The sequence below is a fragment of the Xyrauchen texanus genome, chromosome 34 (genome assembly GCF_025860055.1).
Source record: "Xyrauchen texanus isolate HMW12.3.18 chromosome 34, RBS_HiC_50CHRs, whole genome shotgun sequence".
In the NCBI taxonomy this organism is placed as follows: domain Eukaryota; kingdom Metazoa; phylum Chordata; class Actinopteri; order Cypriniformes; family Catostomidae; genus Xyrauchen; species Xyrauchen texanus.
The window spans coordinates 18,748,575-18,769,389 of record NC_068309.1 but is presented as its reverse complement, the minus strand read 5'-3'; the positions used below and the strand labels follow the sequence as shown (position 1 = coordinate 18,769,389).

The 20,815-nt window shown below is 37.1% G+C and overlaps 1 protein-coding gene across 1 annotated transcript in view; it reads left to right on the top strand.

The window, feature by feature from the left end:
• Positions 1 to 509: 509 nt before the first annotated feature.
• rb1 (retinoblastoma 1) overlaps positions 510 to 20,815 on the top strand; it is a 46,730-nt gene continuing 26,424 nt past the window's right edge. The window contains exons 1-17 of the mRNA XM_052104476.1: positions 510 to 1,299; positions 3,934 to 4,054; positions 4,130 to 4,239; positions 7,257 to 7,391; positions 14,037 to 14,075; positions 14,186 to 14,235; positions 14,450 to 14,560; positions 15,590 to 15,732; positions 15,973 to 16,050; positions 16,952 to 17,061; positions 17,145 to 17,222; positions 17,822 to 17,909; positions 18,041 to 18,157; positions 19,495 to 19,551; positions 19,648 to 19,679; positions 19,802 to 19,878; positions 20,081 to 20,307. Of these exons, the coding sequence (XP_051960436.1) occupies positions 1,190 to 1,299; positions 3,934 to 4,054; positions 4,130 to 4,239; positions 7,257 to 7,391; positions 14,037 to 14,075; positions 14,186 to 14,235; positions 14,450 to 14,560; positions 15,590 to 15,732; positions 15,973 to 16,050; positions 16,952 to 17,061; positions 17,145 to 17,222; positions 17,822 to 17,909; positions 18,041 to 18,157; positions 19,495 to 19,551; positions 19,648 to 19,679; positions 19,802 to 19,878; positions 20,081 to 20,307 (1,683 nt within the window). The 5' untranslated portion in view covers positions 510 to 1,189. The remainder of the gene's footprint in view (positions 1,300 to 3,933; positions 4,055 to 4,129; positions 4,240 to 7,256; positions 7,392 to 14,036; positions 14,076 to 14,185; positions 14,236 to 14,449; positions 14,561 to 15,589; positions 15,733 to 15,972; positions 16,051 to 16,951; positions 17,062 to 17,144; positions 17,223 to 17,821; positions 17,910 to 18,040; positions 18,158 to 19,494; positions 19,552 to 19,647; positions 19,680 to 19,801; positions 19,879 to 20,080; positions 20,308 to 20,815) is intronic.

The following is a 20,815-nucleotide window of genomic DNA, read 5'->3' as shown; positions in this document are numbered from 1 at the left end:
GATAAAAGTCAGGCTCAGCAGTTTAAATACTGTAGGAAAATGATACCATAGATCTGCTTTGTGTTTATAATTTTTAAACATTCAACTGAAGTCAATAGATTTGTAGTCATGCAAGTTTTAATGGAGAAGCTAATGACATTATTGATTCTCATTAATATTATTAGACAGTTATTATTATCTTTTTGGATGAAAAATCAGACTGAAGAAAGACTATAGATCTGCTTTGTTCTTTTAATGTATAAACACTATAAAGTCTCTTGGTAGATTTCGGTCATGAATGACTCAAAATGATTCACTGACTCACTCATTGTTCATAAGACGCTCATTTGTCGCCTCCTAGTGACATTTCCAGAAGGGGTCACTGAATCGATAATCACATTCAGTTTATTTTACTGTAAGATAAGATGAGGATGTGATGGTCGATTCTACTTGTTGCACTCACACTCACAACCCAAAATTCTTTGCTTCAACGGAAATGTCTAAAATAAATGACGCCAATTTGCCCGTAAATATGATGTTCAAACGCAAGGAATGAATTCCCAAGTTGAGGTAACTCATTAGGGTGCAGAGTATATAATATGTATAATTATATGAATATATAATTACAATAAAGTATTAGACTCAAATTACACCTGTAAAATAAATTGTATTTTCTCGTTACATCATTATATATCTCCTAAAATGTACCTCATGCATTCCCTTCTAAAGGGACTTTGTTCCCTTCTTACTCAAAGCGCTCGCGCTTGTTAAAGAGTGGCGTGCTGTCATAGCAACCATGTTACGTTCCGTTTCCGTTTGTCCTACGAAGGCCGTCTCGTTTAAACGAGGCTTGTTTAAAGGAGGAGGCTCGGTATACTGCAGCCTACAAAGGACGCGTCCTACCTAGCATTCAGCCTTCCAAACGAGACACAGCCACTGTTTCTCTCGAGTATCAGACACGTGTGATGTCTTGCCTTTGTGTCGTCTCTGCAAATAAATTCCGGAAGTGACGCACCTTTGAAGGACGTTACGTCGATAAATTTTCCCGCGTTTTGGTAGTTGAGGAAATAGTGCAGAGTTGCGGACACAAACAAGGAATCTCAGGCTCCGACATCAAACCGTTAACCACAACATTAAATCAAAACCTGTTTTTGTAATCGTTCGCTGTGCTGTCAGTGAAAGCGTTCTTCATCACAACAAATCCATCGATATGCCGCCAAAGAAGCGCAGCAGCGGAACACCACAGATGAAGGAGTTAAAGGGGAACATGAAGAGCGGTTCGCCGGACAGCAGCGACAACACAGTGCTGACCCCTGAGAGGTGAGAGCACACCGACCAACTGTCTCTGAAATATACCGCCACTGTCACCATATAAACTGTCATGAATGATCCGTGCGCACTCTATTTAGTCGTAGAGCAGGAACCCAGTGAATGTGATCTGTGCTTTTGCTCTATAGACCATCAATGTCGTGACGTCTGATAGTGATACCTGTAACACTAAAACTAGAGTGAGCATTATACCTCAGAAAACTTCTAAATTAAATCACTAGTTGTTCCCTTTAAGTATGTACTATATTTTTATAGTATAGTGACACTTTGTTGGTGGAAATGTTGCAGTCACACTGCATTATCTATGAGGGCAGTAAGGGAATCACAACAATGACAGTTGCAAGTATTGTTTCCGAATGTTTTTTATTTTTTCAATGAAACATGCTATATCTTGTTTTATAGGGACTGTAGTAACAATTATCATACCATTGTAATGATGAGCCGTCTTTTGTTTGACCTGTGGTTACTATAGTCTTACTGCACCTACCACGGTTAAACTATGGGTATTATGCAAGAAATTGTCGTATAACTGACTGATATATATCGAGCCAGACTGATTAATTCAATAAATTACATTTATTTCTATAGCACATTTAAAACGACACATTTTGATGCTTTTCAATAGAAGATTTTAAAATACAGCCACATTTAAACACATTCACAATAAAAACATAAGCCAAAATGTAAATACAAAGACAATAGAGAAAATATGAGTCTTTAACTGTGTTTTAAAATACTCAATTTATTGTCAAAGTACTCAGAATGAAAAAACACCCACATTCAATCACATACTCAAACCAAAATATAATGACAGTAAAATTAGGTACAGTCATAGGCAATAGTAAAAAAAAGACTCCACAGGCTCTAATGTGGAGAGGCGGACTATTACAAATGCAAGGGGCCGCAGCAGAGAAGGCACCATCACCTTAGATTTCAAACGGGACTTTGGGACACTCAAAAGCAGACTCTGTGAAGACTTTAATGGTGTAGCAGTTTGATATTGATGGAGAAGGTCTGAAATGTAATCGGGTACAATATTTGCGATGGTCCTTAGTTGGGAAAAGCCCCATTTTACCACCAAATTAATTTGCTTGTCAAATTTTAGATCAGAATCAAAAATAACACTCCGATGCCTCGTCTGAGTATTTAAATTAGTGGAAAGAGTGCCAAGATGTTTAATTAATTGTTTGGCTAGATCAGGGGGGGCCAAACACTACCACTTCAGATTATGATTAGTTGAACTGGAGAAAGTTAGCATATATTCAGTCATTTTCAGATTATTGCCATTGGCATATTAGCCTGTTTGCTTGGAAAATCTATTCACAGCTTTGTCATTGGATAATGTACATTTTTTTGTTCAAGTATTTTGTGTGAATTTTGACTAAAATAAGTGTCCATTTCATTTTCTGTCATTAAATTGTATTATGTATTTATGTGCCATCGGCCACCTTTCTCTTATATATATCAACATCGGTGGTCAACGTGTCAAGACGAGCCTCACCAACCAGTAAAGTAAATTTTCTGCTTTTAATATGAGGGTTCACATGGTTGCTGAACAGGTGACCGCAGTTAAAGTTTGTAAACACGATTGTGTGACCAGTGGCACCAATATGGGGACGACCCTGGAATAGTGTTAAAATCACGTTTTTCACGGTTACTCGCCTCAATCTGGGTGGTAAAGGGCAAGTCTCGGTTGCTTCTGAGACAGTCAGTCCACGCATCTTATCATGTGGCTCACTGTGTACTTACGACATGCCCCACCGAGAGTGAAAACCCCTAATTGCGACCACGAGGAAGTTACCCCTTGTGACTACCCTCCCTAGCAACCGGGCCAATTTGGTTGCTTAGGAGAACTGGCAGGAGTCGTTCAGCACACCCTGGTTTGTGTCACCAGGGGTGGAAAACTAATGAATTTAAATGATGCTGCATCCAAGCCGCTAGGTGTCAGTGTAAGTCCAAGATGAAGACATTCAAGACTGACAAGACAGAGTGCACCTTTTAGTATTTAGTTTAACTAGATGCAAGTAGACTTAACTCAGATTATCTTAATCAGCTATTTATTTTAGATTTTAAATTTTAGATCAAACAGTAGCACAGCTCAAATGAAAATCATAACTGATTTTAGGTCAGTCATTAAATAAGCTTAATTATACAAAGAAATTCATACATACCTGCAATTTAACTGCATATGCAGAAAGAGAATTAGTCAACAGGGTCCAACTTGCCAAATGGGACACTGATAACCCTAATGGTTACATCACACAAACTGTTTGCAACAAGACAACATAAATAATACTACAAAAGTGCTAAAACCTTTTATAAATTCTAAATTATTATTTATTGCCCCCCAAAACTTCCCTATGGCCAAGGAAACATAATTGAACAATTCAAGCACAAAGCATTATGGGTATTCCACATAGCCTCAATTTGAACTCAAAAGTTTGAGTTATTAACTCTTAAAATCTTAAGTCTATGGATTTTTAAGATAAATAAGTTCAGTTAACTTAAATATTTTAGTTATGATCCCAAAATCTGACATCAAAGTAACATCAAGTAATACTTAAGACAACTTGATATTTTCAGTAATGACAACTTAAGGGTTTATACTGTGTGTTGTTTTACCAGACACAAGGACAAGGAGTCTGCATTTGTGTCTCTCTGTGAGGAGCTCCAGGTGACCAATGCAACTTGTGATCATGCATGGAGAATTTGGGAGAAGGAGATCAGGCCCATGGACAAGGCAAATGTAAGTTTTTCTCTGATATCTGCAGTTCTTTCCACTCTAGTGTACTGCTTTTATAAAAGTGTCCTCCTTTTACAGATGCTGTGTTCAAACAGGCAGCTGTGGGGAGCTTGTTTGTTTATTGCAGGCATAGAGCGTGATGGCATCAGTCTCACCTTCACTGAATTCCAGAAAGTGGTTGGTCTGAGGTATGTGTATCAAATGAACAAGTGTCATGAAGTATTTCTGATTTTTCCTCTCTAGGATCAGCAAAGTATATTCGTCGGTCTGGAAGGGCTATCCTTTGACCGCACTCTAAACCCAGTATATATCAACAGCTAATTACAAGAGTGCTAATATGTCATGTCATGTTATAACATATAGCATGTAGAGATGATCCACTTAAAATGGTTTGGTCCAGTTTTCTTGAGTTTGTTTTAGGGCTGGGCGATATGGCCAAAAAATATTATCACAATATTCTTTTTCATATCATTTGATATCTATATTTACCATGATATACATATCATTAGCGCATTGCAGTTTTTTTTTTTGAATTTCTAAGTTGGCAGAAAAAAAAACATGAACAGTCAAAATAGTCTAAAAAAAACTGCATTGGTGGCCAAGAGACATCCAAAGCATTGGTGTATGAGGGATCTTCTACCAAAATATAAAAATGTTTTAAAGAGTTTATATATCAAGTGCAGTTGGTTATGAATGTTAAAAGAGCATGTGTTAGTTTTGAAGCATAATGACAGCATTTCATTGTACATTCAAATTATTTTTATATTTCGTTACATTCAGATAGCAAGGATGGTGACTGAGGAATCTGTATGTGGGTTCGGGGGTATCCCCTGAGAGAAAATGTAAAGGTCTGAATAGGCCATTTTTACATTTTCATTAAAGTGAGAAAGACTGGGGGCATGGGTAGCTCATTGGTAAAGGACGCTGGCTACCACCCCTGGGGTTCGCTAGTTCGAATCCCAGGGTAGCGTGCTGAGTAACTCCAGCTTGGCCCTGTTGCTAGGGAGGGTAGAGTCACATGGGGTAACCTCCTCATGGTCGCTATAATGTGGTTAGTTCTCAGTGGGGCACGTGGAGACTTGAGCATGGATGGCGTGAAGCCAAAACGTGCGCTGTCTCCGTGGCATCACGCTCAACAAGCCACATTATAATTAGGGTTGCAGCGGTATACCGGTTTAACCGTATACCATGATTTGAAAATTTATTTATCATACCATGTACATTTGCTTATCTACGGTATTGAGAAAAAAATGCAATCGGACGGAGATTCTCACATGTGCGTGTGCGTCTCCTTTCCTTCTCGACTGTCTGTCAGACGCGTCAACTTGCGCCACACACAGGCAGCAGATGTCAGAGAGAAGCGAGGTGAGTGAGTGTGTTAAAGCAGTGTTTCTCAACTGGTCTATTCGGACTGGGTCGCGGACAGCAGGGAAATAACAATCCCATGGTTCTCCCATTGAAGATATTTCGGTGGCCGCCCTAGTGATGGATGTTTTAGGACTGCCAAGGCAGATTTAATGATAGTCTCGCAAACAGCTAAAGACTTCTCATCTGCACTTTGCAAGTGTAACGAGCTCGCGCTAATTATCTGCTCTTCTCTCTGGCGCGCGTTCAACAACTGGGATTCTCTCGATAGTGCAGAGCGCAGACATCAAAACTGTGACCAATTTCAGTTCTAGTGAGACTTTTCTAGTTTAAAGAACGGAGATTGTCAATTCGAACCTCTCAAACAGTAGCAGCCTTGACATGCCAAACAGCACTGAGGAAAAGAGCAACACTGTGCTATGTGCCAAAAAATTACACACATCACCTTCACAATTTGTTTCAGGATTTTACATGAGTAAAAGTAACTGTTATATTGACAAAATGTTATAGGTTCATATTAAAAAATCTAAAGGTAGAATCTTTTAGACTTCATTTTATATCAACAGTGGCAGTTGTAGTTAAAGTTTCAAGATGTGTTTCAGCTAGTATTTATTTTTCATAAATACATTAATTTATTATTATTATTTAAGACTAGCACACTGACCTAACCATGGTAATGAGGACCCTTTCCATCTGTGTAATATGTGTATAAATATTAGATAGCAAATGGGATCATAATGGGCTCTGATATGTAAATATGTTCTTCAGTTTTTAAAAGGGGGAGAGAAACTTCCTGTAGATTTTGTTGTTGACATCATCAACTAAAATAATGTCACTTGATGTATGTCCTTGTACTGGAAAACCATATATACAACATAAAAGGAAATGCAACCCAGGATATGTTAAATACATGTTATGTTTAATCTATGACAGGTCAACACTTCATTTCCAATGTTTCCTGAAGCAAAACCAGTTGAGAAACACTGAGTTAAAGGTACAGACAGGAGCAGTCTGACTATGCTGTCACGCACCTACAGTATATGTGAACTGTTAATTATCATAGGACATTACTTCAAAAGCTTACACAGCTGATGTTATTTTTCATTTAGTAGTTAATTTAACATGCTATGCTAACATGCTTTAGTTATATAACATGTTATAGTTACATGCTACTTTTTTATAATGTTTATAATTCTGTTAGCTTTCTCATTTTTTCCATTTTCAAAAGGGAGACTTTTTTTTTTTTACATATACTTCAATAAAATAAATGGTTTCAAGTTTCAATTATAATAAAGTGTTTGTTCAAAATTAAATAGATAAATAAAATAACCCTTCTGTTTTCACTGATAATAGTAATTCTGTAATACCGTGAAACCGTGATATTTTCTGAGACCGTTATCATACCATGAAAATCCTAACCCAACCCTAGTTATAATATGCATAGAAAGATCAGATCTGGTATACATTGTTGTCGTGCTGCTCACTAGAGACGATGAGAGGGCACAACCTTCGTCATGATGTCTTACATTCCAGATGGAATCAATTCGGGGTCCGGACCTGGAGTCAGACTGCAGTGGCTGAATCTTGAGCAAGGCAGCTAACGTTAACAACATCATACAGCCTGAGAAAGCTGAACTGCTTGAGTTTTTAGCAACATGCACCTGATTGTCTAGATGTAGAACACAGGCTAAATATTGAAAATTACTCAAAAGCTTATCGATATTGTGAATTATTTTATCGTGATAAGTATTGAGATCCTTTTATCTCCCAGCCCTAGTTTGAATGATTTTAATGTGTTACCAGTGAAGGTATGATACATTAAATTGCAATGTTTTTGCAGTGTGAAGCAGTTCAGCAGCCTTGTGAGGAATATGGATGTAAATGTGGACACAATAAGCCCAAAAGTGGACATTGCTGTGACAAGACTGGAAAAGAAATATGATGTGACCATGGCCCTTTACCAAAGATTTGTCAAGTAAGTGTGCCATTTAAATTCGATTTTGGAGAGTATCATAAAGGAAAACATCAGACATTCAGGTTTAATTATTTAAATGAATAGTTCATCCAAAAATGAAAATTGTGATTATTTACTCAACCCCCATGTTGTTCCAAACTCGTGTGACTTTTTGTTCTGTGAAACACAAAACAGAATGTTTACACAGCTCTTTCCCGTAGAATCAAAGCAGCAGTGAACAGATGCTGTAATTCTCCAAAAAGTACCCAAAAAAAGCATCATAAAAGTAGTCCATTGGATGTCTGTGTTATGTTCCAAGTGTTCTGAAGCCATATGATAATGTACATGATTCTTATGGATTACATTTGGGTGCTTTTTAGGTCCTTTTTGACCTTGGCACCTCCTTCTCACTGCTGCTTAGTTGTGAACACATTCCTCATATTGGTTTGGAATGACACTGGCATGACAAAATTATGGCTTTCATTTTGAGGTGAACTATCCCTCGCTTACTATCTGAAATTCAGAAGAACAATTTTACTTGGAATGCTACAGTAACATCAACTTGTCTGATGGATGTGTAAAGTTGTATTGTGAAATCCCCACAGTGAAGGACTGATAGCTTACTAATCAGGCGTTGCTTGGGCATGCCTCGGGGTGTGTTTGCCCTTCACTCAGCACTTCCTTATATTTATTTTTTCGCTTGCATTTTCTTATTGACTGAATATGTGACTCACCTCACGTCACTGCTGAGATGAGGAAACTGCCTGTTGTGTTACTCAGACTGAGCATAATTTTCTACAAGGAATAAATGTTTTTTCTGCAGTATCTGCATGTTACAGGCTGTGCTGATACAATCATCTTTTGATGTATGGTCATTCTTTTCTCAAAATATTACATCGATATTTCAGGTCCTTGTTTCTTTATTTGTGTTCATTCATATTAAGGGCTGTCACAATTATGAATATGGCTGACGATTTATTGTCAAACAAAGAATTATGATTATGATGATTAATTGTATGTTATAGGGCTCTCACGATTATGAGATTAATTCAAATTGTCAAACTTTTGTCATAAGTGTACAATATGCTTAATAAACATTAAGAAGTCATTCAGTCATATTGAAGTTTTACGGGAATTCCTTTTAAGGCTTTAAAAACATTATATATATATATATATATATATATATATATATATACACACACTCACCTAAAGGATTATTAGGAACACCATACTAATACTGTGTTTGACCCCTTTCAGCCTTCAGAACTGCCTTAATTCTACGTGGCATTGATTCAACAAGGTGCTGAAAGCATTCTTTAGAAATGTTGGCCCATATTGATAGGATAGCATCTTGCAGTTGATGGAGATTTGTGGGATGCACATCCAGGGCACGAAGCTCCCGTTCCACCACATCCCGAAGATGCTCTTAGGGGTTGAGATCTGGTGACTGTGGGGGCCATTTTAGTACAGTGAACTCATTGTCTTGTTCAAGAAACCAATTTGAAATGATTCGAGTTTTGTGACATGGTGCATTATCCTGCTGGAAGTAGCCATCAGAGGATGAGTACATGGTGGCCATAAAGGGATGGACATGGTCAGAAACAATGCTCAGGTAGGCCGTGGCATTTAAACGATGCCCAATTGGCACTAAGGGGCCTAAAGTGTGCCAAGAAAACATCCCCCACACCATTACACCACCACCACCAGCCTGCACAGTGGTAACAAGGCATGATGGATCCATGTTCTCATTCTGTTTACGCCAAATTCTGACTCTACCATCTGAATGTCTCAACAGAAATCGAGACTCATCAGACCAGGCAACATTTTTCCAGTCTTCAACTGTCCAATTTTGGTGAGCTCTTGCAAATTGTAGCCTCTTTTTCCTATTTGTAGTGGAGATGAGTGGTACCCGGTGGGGTCTTCTGCTGTTGTAGCCCATCCGCCTCAAGGTTGTGCGTGTTGTGGCTTCACAAATGCTTTGCTGCATACCTCGGTTGTAACGAGTGGTTATTTCTGGCAAAGTTGCGCTTCTATCAGCTTGAATCAGTCGGCCCATTCTCCTCTGACCTCTAGCATCAAGGCATTTTCGCCTACAGGACTGCTGCATACTGGATGTTTTTCCCTTTTCACACCATTCTTTGTAAACCCTAGAAATGGTTGTGCGTGAAAATTCCAGTAACTGAGCAGATTGTGAAATACTCAGACCGGCCCGTCTGGCACCAACAACCATGCCACACTCAAAATTGCTTAAATCACCTTTTTTTTCCCCATTCTGACATTCAGTTTGGAGTTCAGGAGATTGTCTTGACCAGGACCACACCCCTAAATGCATTGAAGCAACTGCCATGTGATTGGTTGATTAGATAATTGCATTAATGAGAAATTGAACAGGTGTTCCTAATAATCCTTTAGGTGAGTGTATATATACACTGATTGAACTGATTGACAAATTCACTTGTGAAATGGATTGCTGTGAACTGTGTGCCAATGATTGGCTTATGTTCAATAATATGGTAGTATACAATACATTGTATTCTAAAGCCATTTTTTTGTATTGTCTAATCAATGATTAACTCTTCTGCCACAAGAATGTAATGCATTTTAATGATCTGAAAATGTTTTTATATATATATATATAAGATAGCTATGTATAATTATTTCATCATTATATATCGAATTATTGTTATATGAGGGGCTTTCTCAGCAAATATTTGTATTTGCAATTAATTAATCGGGACACCATGTAATTAATTTGATTAATTTTTGATCGATTGACAGCCCCTAATATATATATATATATATATATGTGTGTGTTTACAATAAGAACAAACAGGCTTATTAATTGTAAATGCATAAAAATCTATAAAATGTTAAAGCTATTTTATTAATTTATATTGAAAGCCTAATATAATTTAATAAAGTGCAAGCCATGTCACTTTGCGTGATTATTCTACAATATAAATTGAACCAGTATATTTGTTTATGTGCAAAGACTCCTCACACTATAAATTTGTCTTTTAAGGTGTGAGAATCAACTTACGAACACTTCTGCAAACAGTATTTTTCTAAGCTTTTCAGTATCACGCACTGAATACAGGTACAGTATGTAAAGAAATGCAAAGAAACTCCATCTTATAATATCTTAATTTACAGGTCAAATATTATCTAAAATCTTAATATATAAATTCATAAAATATATACATTTCCCTTTGAAGGCCACTTTCATTTGGAGCAAGAGATACAGGGGGAGTGACTTTATTCTGTCAGAGATGTCACTTTACTTAGAGCTGATTGGATCAGCATCAGTTTGTGATCTGTAACCCAGAATAAAACCTGCTCTGGAGTAGGATAGAAGTGTGGCATAAGTTGCTATGGCGTAAAAACCGACCCACCTTCTTGAGCCTGAAAAAACAGAGTTTGCTCAAACTAAACTCAAACTTACCTGGTTTGACAGGCTTTGTGAAACAGGCCACTGGTCCATTTTGCATTTACACATTTGTTGTTGTTGGAACTCAGCCAAACTGAGTAGATATATTATATAATAATGTGTTATATTGTATTGTATGCAACAGTAAAATATATCGGTCCGAAATTCTTCGCTTACTTATTTCTTATTATTTTAAGTCTGTCTATTTGAGATTCTGTGTTTCTTCATTTTATCATCTCTATAAAAATAGAGTAAGAAGAGGGCATGACACAGTGACTCATCTTTAACACTGTATGAACCCACAACAACAAATAACATTTGCCATTACACGACCGTAAAATGAAAGAGAAACCAGAGCGCTTTGTGTTCACTAAAATCCTTGTTTAATTTTCGGGAGTTTAGCACGAACTCTGCAGGTGGCCATTGCATCACCGTGCTTCAAGTCCGGTTCTGAAGCAGTTAATCTTCACACGCTCTTCAGGAGCTGCAGGGCACAGGGAGACGGTTGGAGTTCAACTTAATGAGACACTCAAACTTTCATTGACCTTATTTTGACAGTAAAATGTTTTAGGAATGTAAAGTGCACAATCTGAGTTACCGTTGACTTTCAGTTCGAACCAGTCTGGCCATTCTCTGTTGACCTCTCATCAACGAGGTGTTTTTTTTGTTAAAATTTTTTCCCCCCATTCTGATGCTTGATTTGAACATTAACTGAAGCTCCTGACCCATATCTGCATGATTTTATCATATCACCCTGCTGCCACATGATTGGCTTAATAGATAATCGCATGGATGATGGTTGGTGCCAGACGAGCTGGTTTGAGTATTTCTGTAACTGCTGATCTCATGGGATTTTCACGCACAAAAGTCTCTAGAATTTACTCAGAATAGTGCCAAAAACAAAAAACATCCATTGAGCGGCAGTTCTGTGGATGGAGAAACCTTGTTGATGAGAGATGTCAACAGAGAATGGCCAGACTGGTTCGAACTGACAAAGTCTACGGTAACTCTGATAACCACTCTGTACAATTGTGGGGAGAAGAATAGCATCTCAGAATGCTGTTCTGAGATGTGGGTTGGCGCTGTTTTGGCGGCACAAGGGGGACCTACAGAATATTAGGTAGGTGATTTTAATGTTGTGGCTAATCGTTGTAGGTACACGTGTCATCGCTGTCTGTGAAAAGGGTCCATTGTGTTGTATGTTCTACATTATAATGGTAAAAGATAATTTCTCTGTCCATTTGAATGGTAAGGACCTTGTTTTACTGGAATGTTTCTTTTCCTCACCTAAAGGTGGCAGCAGCATTCTATATAGGAAAGAGCTTTGGGTTACAAGCTAGTCTTATTTGATTGAGATCCAGAAACAATTCGAGTCAGAAGTTTACATATACCTTAGCCAAATACATTTAAACTCCGTTTTTCACAGCACCTGACATTTCATTGTAGAAAACATTCCCTGTTTTAGGTCAGTTAGGATCACTATTTTTTTTAACAATGTAAAATTTCAGAATAATAGTGGAGAGTATGATTTATTTCAGCTTTTATTACTTTCATCACATTACTAGTGGGTCAGAAGTTTACATACACTTTGTTTTGCCTTTTAAATTGTTTAACTTGGGTTAAATATTTTGGGTAACATCCCACAAGCTTCACAACAAGTTGCTGGAATTTTGGCCCAGGAAGTCAGATTTGTAGGCCTCCTTGCTCTCACACACTTTTTCAGTTCTGCCTGCAAATTTTCTGTCAGATTGAGGTCAGGGCTTTGTGATGGCCACTCCAATACCTTGAATTTGTTGACCTTAAGCCATTTTGCCACAAATTTGGAGGTATGCTTGTGGTCATTGTCCATTTGGAAGACCCATTTGAGAACAAGCTTTAACTTCCTGGCTGTCTTGAGATGTTGCTTCAATGTATACACATCATTTTCTTCCCCGTGATGCCATCAATTTTGTGAAGTGCACCCACAACATGATGCTGCCACTCCCATGCTTCGCGGTTGGGACAGTGTTCTTTAGTTTGCAAGCCTCACCTTTTTACTTCAAACAATAATGATGGTCATTATGGTCAAACAGTAACATTTTTGTTTCATCAGACTATAGGAGATTTCTCCAAAAAGTAAGATCTTTTTCCCCATGTTCACTTGCAAACTGTATTCTGGCTTTTTTATGGCGGTTTTGGAGCAGTCTTTCAGGTTAAGCCGATTTAGGACTCATTTTACCGTGGATATAGATACTTGTCTACCAGTTTCCTCCAGCATCTTCACAAGGTCCTTTGCTGTTGTTTTGGGATTGATTTTCACTTTTTGCACCAAACTACGTTTGTCTGTAGGAGACAGAATTTGTCTCGTTCCTGAGTGGTATGATGGCTGCATGGTCCCATAGTGGTTATATTTGCATACTATTGTTTGTACAGATGAACGTGGTACCTTCAAGCATTTGGAAATTGCTCCCAAGGATGAACCAGAATGAACTGGAATTTTGTTTCTGAGGTCTTTGCTGATTTCTTATTTTCCCATTATGCCATGCAAAGAGGCACAGAGTTTAAAAGTAGGCCTTAAAATACATCCACAGGTACACCTCCAATTGACTCAAATTAGCCTGGCAGAAGTTAAATTAGGCTTGACATCATTTTCTGGAATTTTCTAGGCACAGTTAAGTTGGCATATGTAAACTTCTGACCCACTGGAATTGTGAAATAGTCATTTAAAAGTGAAACAATCTGTCTGTAAACAATTTTTGGAAAAAGTACTTGTCATGCACGATGTAGATGTCCTAAATGAATTGCCAGATCTGTAGTTTGCTAATGTGAAATCTGTGGAGTGGTTAAAAAAATTAGTTTTAATTACTTCAACCCAAGTGTATCTAAACTTCTAACTTGAACTGTAGCTTCATCTCTGCCTGTTCTTCTGTAGTTGGTGGTTACTAGATGGTGAACAAAGTCTAGATCAGAATAACCCTGTAGGTTGTTCTTCTGGTGGTCTTGTATAAGCCTCTGATCAAACTGTTGGATAGTGCTTTGTGCCAGCTGCTTTAAAGCATGACAAATTAAGTCTTCACAACACTATGTGTCCGTTATGGTCGATAAGTGCCTCATTGAGTGCGTTTCATTTATATTTACTGGTTTTGTATGATTTATGTAAAGTACAGTACATGCCATCTGTATAAATGCCTCTTCAGATGTTGTTCATCTGAGGTGTGGAGATGCTGAGATTAGCATAAAGTTGATATTTAATCTTTCAGGACGTGTGAAAAGATCTTTGCAGACCCTGACAAAGCTAAGTGAGTAGAAATTACCTTTTGCTTTCTGCTTTAAGCTTTTGTTACCAGCATGCAATTCCAAAGATGTTTCCTTGCGTATCAATGACATTGTCCAACCCCATTCCTCTTAGGAGTAAAGAGCTTTTGGAAAGCAGCTGGACCATGTTCCTTTTGGCCAAAGGTGATTATAAAAAATAATCCTGATGATCAGAATTCCAGTGCATTAATTATATATTGTGTATATAATTGTATTAAACATTTTGCATTGTTTTCTGCCTTTCGTGTATGTTCATGTCAGAACGAGTGTGGTTTTTCCATCTCTTCTGTCCAGATAATATGTGCTGTGGATAGTGTATCTGGCTCTTGTTACTTATTTTTCCTTCTTCCCTATACAGGAATGGTTCTGCAGATGGAGGATGACCTGGTGATAGCTTTCCAGCTACTGCTGTGTGTGCTGGAGTTCTTCACTAAGCTCTGCATGCCTTCTGTACTTCAGTCACCTTACAGTAAGTATTGATCAAATTCCTCTTTTCAGAGACATCTGGGATATGATGGGATACAAATATTTCAAATGCCATTCCAGTCAGTAAGATAATTTATTGTCAGTGACATCACATCATTACGAAAGTTGTTGAGAAACCTTCAGCAATGAGCATATACAAATTGTCATCATCCTTAATGATAAATGGAATCTCTTTTAATATTTAGTAGAATAACAATCTATTTAGAGTAACCTTTTCAAAAACAAGGAATTTGGATTTATAATTTGATAAATGTATAATTAAATAGTAACACACTTAGTAAAAACTCAGAAACAATATTAACCACAATATGTAGAAGGGTTGATACTCCCAAGAACATGTAATATATAATTTTTATTCTTTCTCGTTCTCACATTAATGTGGAAAATGCCCCATAAACAGATGTGACCGATGTGTGCACTTACCTATAGGCTACCTAATGAGGGAAACTATCCAAAAAGTTTTGAAACCTGCAGATTTAGCCTTTCGCAATTACTAAACCTTAAAAGGCTGTGTTTTAAACAGTATAAACTGAAGTGCAGAAATGTTTTAGAAGTACAAAATTAACCTTCTTTTTATACCAATCATCATGTTATCATATTTATTCATTTTTGTGTCCTTTTTATCTTATATCTTGTATTTATCTTTCACTGTGGCTCTCTCTTAAAATTTGGCATGTCATGTGTTTAACAGATCCAATGTTCAATGAAAATTATTTATTGTTAGAATGGTAAAAAATCTTTTGTATCTCTTTGTCCATTAAGCATTACTTTGTTAAACAGTGATCTGATGACTAATTAAGATAAGTGGCAAAATATCGGTATCGTTATCGGCAAAATCGTTTTTTGTTAAAATCTGTATCGGACAAAAATATTCATATTGGTGTATCCCTAGTTTTTTATTCTTTAAAGCAACCAAATCATCTAAAGATGAAATTGCAATCAAGGATTGCAAATTGCAACGTTCAAACATACAACCTTCTGATTATCATGCATTTTTCGATCCTCATTCCAGAGTCCGCTGTTAGTTCATCAACCCTGAGTCCTCTGACCAGGACATCCAGGCGTAATCAGGGCAAAGCCAAACCTCGTCCCCCAGAGGTGAACATGCAGTTACTGGAGACCCTTTGCAAGGAGGGCGACTGCAATGTGGATGAGGTTGGCACTCCATTTACCCCCAATCCTATCATCCAATACTAGGTTATAAACACAGCTTGCATCTAGAAATAAGAACTTCTTATATAAGCACATCTTTAAAAAATAGTTGCATAAAACCCTGACGGTGCTCTTGACTGGAAAACTTATTTGAATGATCATGCATGAAAAGGTAGCTCATCACATGAATGGTGAAGATTTTGTTTTCTTTCTTCCAGTCATCCACTTTATTTTCTGTTACAGGTGAGAAACGTGTACCAGACTACTTTCTGTGCATTCCTGGACTCTGTGGGTTTGTCAGGACTCCAAGAGCTTCCTCCGGTGTGTAATATTCCATAAATGAAAATGAACAAAATCTGCTTCTGCTTCGACTCTGTTGTTGCTATATGTGTTCTAAAAGGAATCGTTTAGCCAAAAGTGTAAATCCTGTCATTTACCCTCATGTTGTTACTTTTTTCCCTATGTAACCCAAAAGGAGAAATTTTGAAAAGATTGTTCTGATTGCTCTTTCCAATACAATTCCAATGAATGGGGAATCAGGCTTTCAAACTTCGAAAATGATGCAAATGTACAACGAAAGTAACAAATAAGCATTTCTTACGACTCGCACACTATATTCAAAACCTTCTGAAGCTATACCATAGCTTTTGCTGAGAAACAGACTGAAATTTTTGGGTGAACTATTCATTTAATTTTTTCTGTGTTATGAATATTCCTTCTTTAATGTTAAAATGGTGATCATATCCAAATGTTGTCTCTGCTCGCATGATTTGTTTTTATGACAAATTGCATACTGACTCGGATGCCATGTATTACTGTGCTATGTTTTGTGCCATGGAGAGTTACAGGCTGTTTAAAGTAATACAATTTCCATCAGGTGTTGCCTACCTTAGAAAATAAATTCAAAGACCAATTTTGCACTGTACATTGAAAAATACACAAAGTTAATAATTGTTGTGAGTCAGCGCCAGTTAGCACACTATGAATTTGGATCGCCCTATATTGTGCTTCATTGCAGTTGTTAGGGGGTTGGACTATATCCACAGTTTTTATGAATCCTATGTTTGCATGGTGTTAATTAGGAATGTTATTGCAGGTTTTACTGTATCTGATTTGGCAATAAAATAACAGCAATGCAATACATATTTACCTTCAAATAATCTTTCATCCTCAGTCTGAATAATAGCAATCTTGTGCACTCCTTTTTTTCTTTTTCTTATAGATGGAAACACTTTCCAAACAATATGAAGAACTGTACCACAAAAACAAGGACTTTGATGCTAGGTTGTTCTTAGTTGATGATGAGACACTTTCACCAAGCAAAACAGAACTGTGAGTATGATGTCCCAATCACAATCAATTCATCAAACACTTAACTACTTTTTCCTAAATGTCAATAATTAATTTGCTTGTAGGACAAAGGTGGAAATGACTCCAAGAAAGAATCAATGTGGTGAGGATGTCATAATTCCAGTCCCACAGACACCAATCAGGTATAAATATGTTCCATTAGTACCCAAAACATACATTTTTATCTTGTATATCAACATGAACAGACTGCCGCACTGATTTATAGAACGAGTTCTCTCAAATGAATGGGTGGGCGAGATAAGTCGAAATTTCTGTCATGATATCCTCCAAAATGGTATTTGATAACATAAGTTACAGTGTGAAGCAAAACAACGTGCAAAAAGTTAAACACCATTTTCCTCCTGCCACCTTGAATTTAAACTAATGCCCTGATAGAAACAATGCTGTGATTAACTGATTTCTACTTGTTTATCATTTCAACCTTTATATTGCCCACCCTTAATCCTATTCACACTAAAGTGGCATCACCTTATGCCTGAGCTCACATGATGGAAACCCTTCAGAGATTTGCTTTTGATGTTTTCATGTGGACCCTAAAGCTCAAAACGTATTGTGGGTTCTGCTTTTTTTCTGAAACTCTACACACCTTACACTGATGGATATTTTCAAATAATAATTTGTGTTTGAGCAAATACAAAACTCTTCTTAATGTGTCGACTACCCAATTTAAAAGCATGTTGTTTGTCATTTCCCACACTTCTTCAAAAAAAATTTTTTGCAGAGCTGCAATGAATTCCATACAGCAGCTCAGGGTTGAACTGAACTCCACAAGCGACCAGCCCTCAAGCCATCTCCAAGTCTATTTCAAGGTATTTCCCTGAACAAAGATGTTCAGTTTTTTCCAATAGATGGAATAACCAGTCTGATGTTGAAATGTTCTTCACTCATTTGCTTGTTTTGAAATAGTATTTAAGTGACTAATTTAATGTTGCTTTGTCAGAACTGCACTGTTGACCCTTCAGAAGAGATAACAAAGAGGGTTGAGGAGCTGAGTCAGGTCTTCAGCCAGAGGTTTGCACAGGCTGTGGGCCAGCAATGTGAGGGGCTGGGCAGAAAGGTATTGCCAATAAATAAAAACCTAGATTAGAGTAACAAAAATTGTGCTTTTTGTTTTTTTTCAATATATATATTTTCTTGCAGAAATGTAATAACATCATTAATGTATATGTACATTGAGAAAGACTAAATATTTGATTTATTACAAGAAATCAGAGTGTAAATCTAGTTGGGGGCAATTGTAACACTTTCTTAATAATGATAACCCACTGTATCTCAAATAAGTGCACACTTAAAAGGAATAAAATTACTGTATTTTGTAATACAAAATAATTATCTCCTTGATACAAAATATTTTTGCTGTTGGGATGATATGAATTTCAATTTAAAATGAGCTGAAATTGTTGTGATATATACAGTATACTATACTTCGGGGATAGATTACCTAAAAATTAAACAGTTCTCTTGGGGGCCTGGATAGCTCAGCGAGTAAAGACACTGACTACCAGCCACCCGCATTGAGGCGAGTCACTACGCCACCATGAGGACTTGGAGCGCATTGGGAATTGTGCATTCCAAATTGGGGAGGAAATTAAACAAAAAACCAAACAGTTCTCTTATAATTTACTCACCATCATGTGATCCCAGGTGTTTATGACGTTCTATCTTCTGAACAGTCGGAAGATTTTTAGAAGAATACCTCAATGCAAGTGAATCGGTACCAATTGAAGGTCCAAAAATCACATAAAGGCAGCTTAAAATGAATCCATACGTCTCCAGTGGTTAAATCTATATCTTTAGAAGCAATATGATATGTGTGGGTGAGAAACAGATCAATATTTGAGTCCTGTTTTACTATAAATCTCCACTTTCACATTCTTCTTTTGGCATTTGATGTGCATATCGCCACCTACTGGTCAGGGAGATGAATTATAGTAAAAAAGTACTTTAAAATGTATCTGTTTCTCACCCACACCTATCATATTGCCAGAGTCTTATGGATAACTTTTATTTGGCCTTTATATGCTTTTTTGGAGCTTCAAAAAATGTTTTGTACCCATTCACTTGCATTAGCGGACCTACAGAGCTGAATAAAAAAAAATCTTTATCTGTGTTTAGCAGAAGTAAGAAAGTCTCACACCTGGAACTGCATGAGGATGAGTAAATGATGAGAATTAACATTTTTGGGTGAACTATCCCTTTAACCCATATAATTTAATCCAATAATGTTTATTAACAATATGAAAAAGTCAATTTATACAATGTATATTTCCTTGCTAGAGGTGCAATTGCCAACCTCACATTGCAGGTCTCCCCTACAAATTCTACTAAGTGTGCAAGCCTCCTAAATTGTATCTTTTGTACAACAACATGACAAATTGTTTTTATGGATTGCAGCGCTTTAATCTTGGTGTCCAACTCTACTACAAAGTCATGGAGTCTATGCTTAAATCGGTAAGTTTTGATGAAACTTGAAGTACATTTAACATGTTTACATTCATTTTGCCACTTGTACATCTTCTCTGGTGGTCACCTATATGCTGTTTTTAGGAGGAAAAGAGATTATCTGTGCAGAACTTCAGGTAAATCCAGGAGAAATATCTTATCAAATCAAAAGATGTCACTTATCAGATCATTGCTGTTAAATCATCTTTGTTTGTTATAAAGTATGCATTGACAATGCATCATGTTTCTTCTATTTTAGTAAACTTCTCAACAATGCAGCATTTCATACCTCTTTACTTGCATGTGCCCTGGAAGTGGTTTTGTCAACTTATGTTGGTAAGTAGAATTATGTCTTGTATTTTGGGCATACTTTATATTTGCATGTTTATTGATCATAATCTTCCAACTTTGCCATTATATAGAACACTCATGCATACTGACACTTTTATTTGTCGTATGATTTATATAGCATTTATAACACAATTGTCTGGCCATTTTCTTTGTGGACTTTATCGGCATGTATAATTTCCTGTTTTAGGAAACACCCTAAAGAATGGGGGCTTTGGCCGAGGCTGTGGAGCCAGTGATTCCTTAGAAACTGATCTGTCCTTCCCCTGGATCTTGGATGTCTTCCAGTTACATGCTTTTGACTTCTACAAGGTGATAGAGAGCTTCATTAAAGCTGAGCCCACCCTGAAACATGACATGATGAAGCACTTGGAGCACTGTGAACATGTCATCATGGAAAGTCTTGCATGGAGAGGGGTGAGTATAGCTTAGATCAAATCAATGACACTGACCAGGAATAAGCAAATGCTCGACATAACATTTATGTGGATTGTGTTATACATTCACTCATTAAAACACCTGTTTAGCAAGCACTGCTATTTTAGTCCAGTAATGAAATGCACAGTTATTCACAGCTTGAAATGTCATCTGTGCTTTTTTTGTTGTTCAGTACCAGTATGCAATTGGTGTAGTCCAACTTTTAAAAATATGTCTTGAACGCTGCATTCGGTTTCTTTCCGCAACATTCCATTTAGATTTTGTTTTGACGGCAAGAATGCGGCTTATGTAAACGGCCCCTAAGAAATGCATCTAATAGAGGTAAAGTGAACCCGAAATGGGCCTAAATAAACAGGGTGTCCTTAAGACTGTTTAGTCAACTAGTAGTTCAGGCAACCCATTGTGTGGTAGATTTGTTTTGTTTTTTGAAAATATTCTTGTTTTGCACATTCCTACACAAAGTACCCAGTCACCTTCATAATCAGCG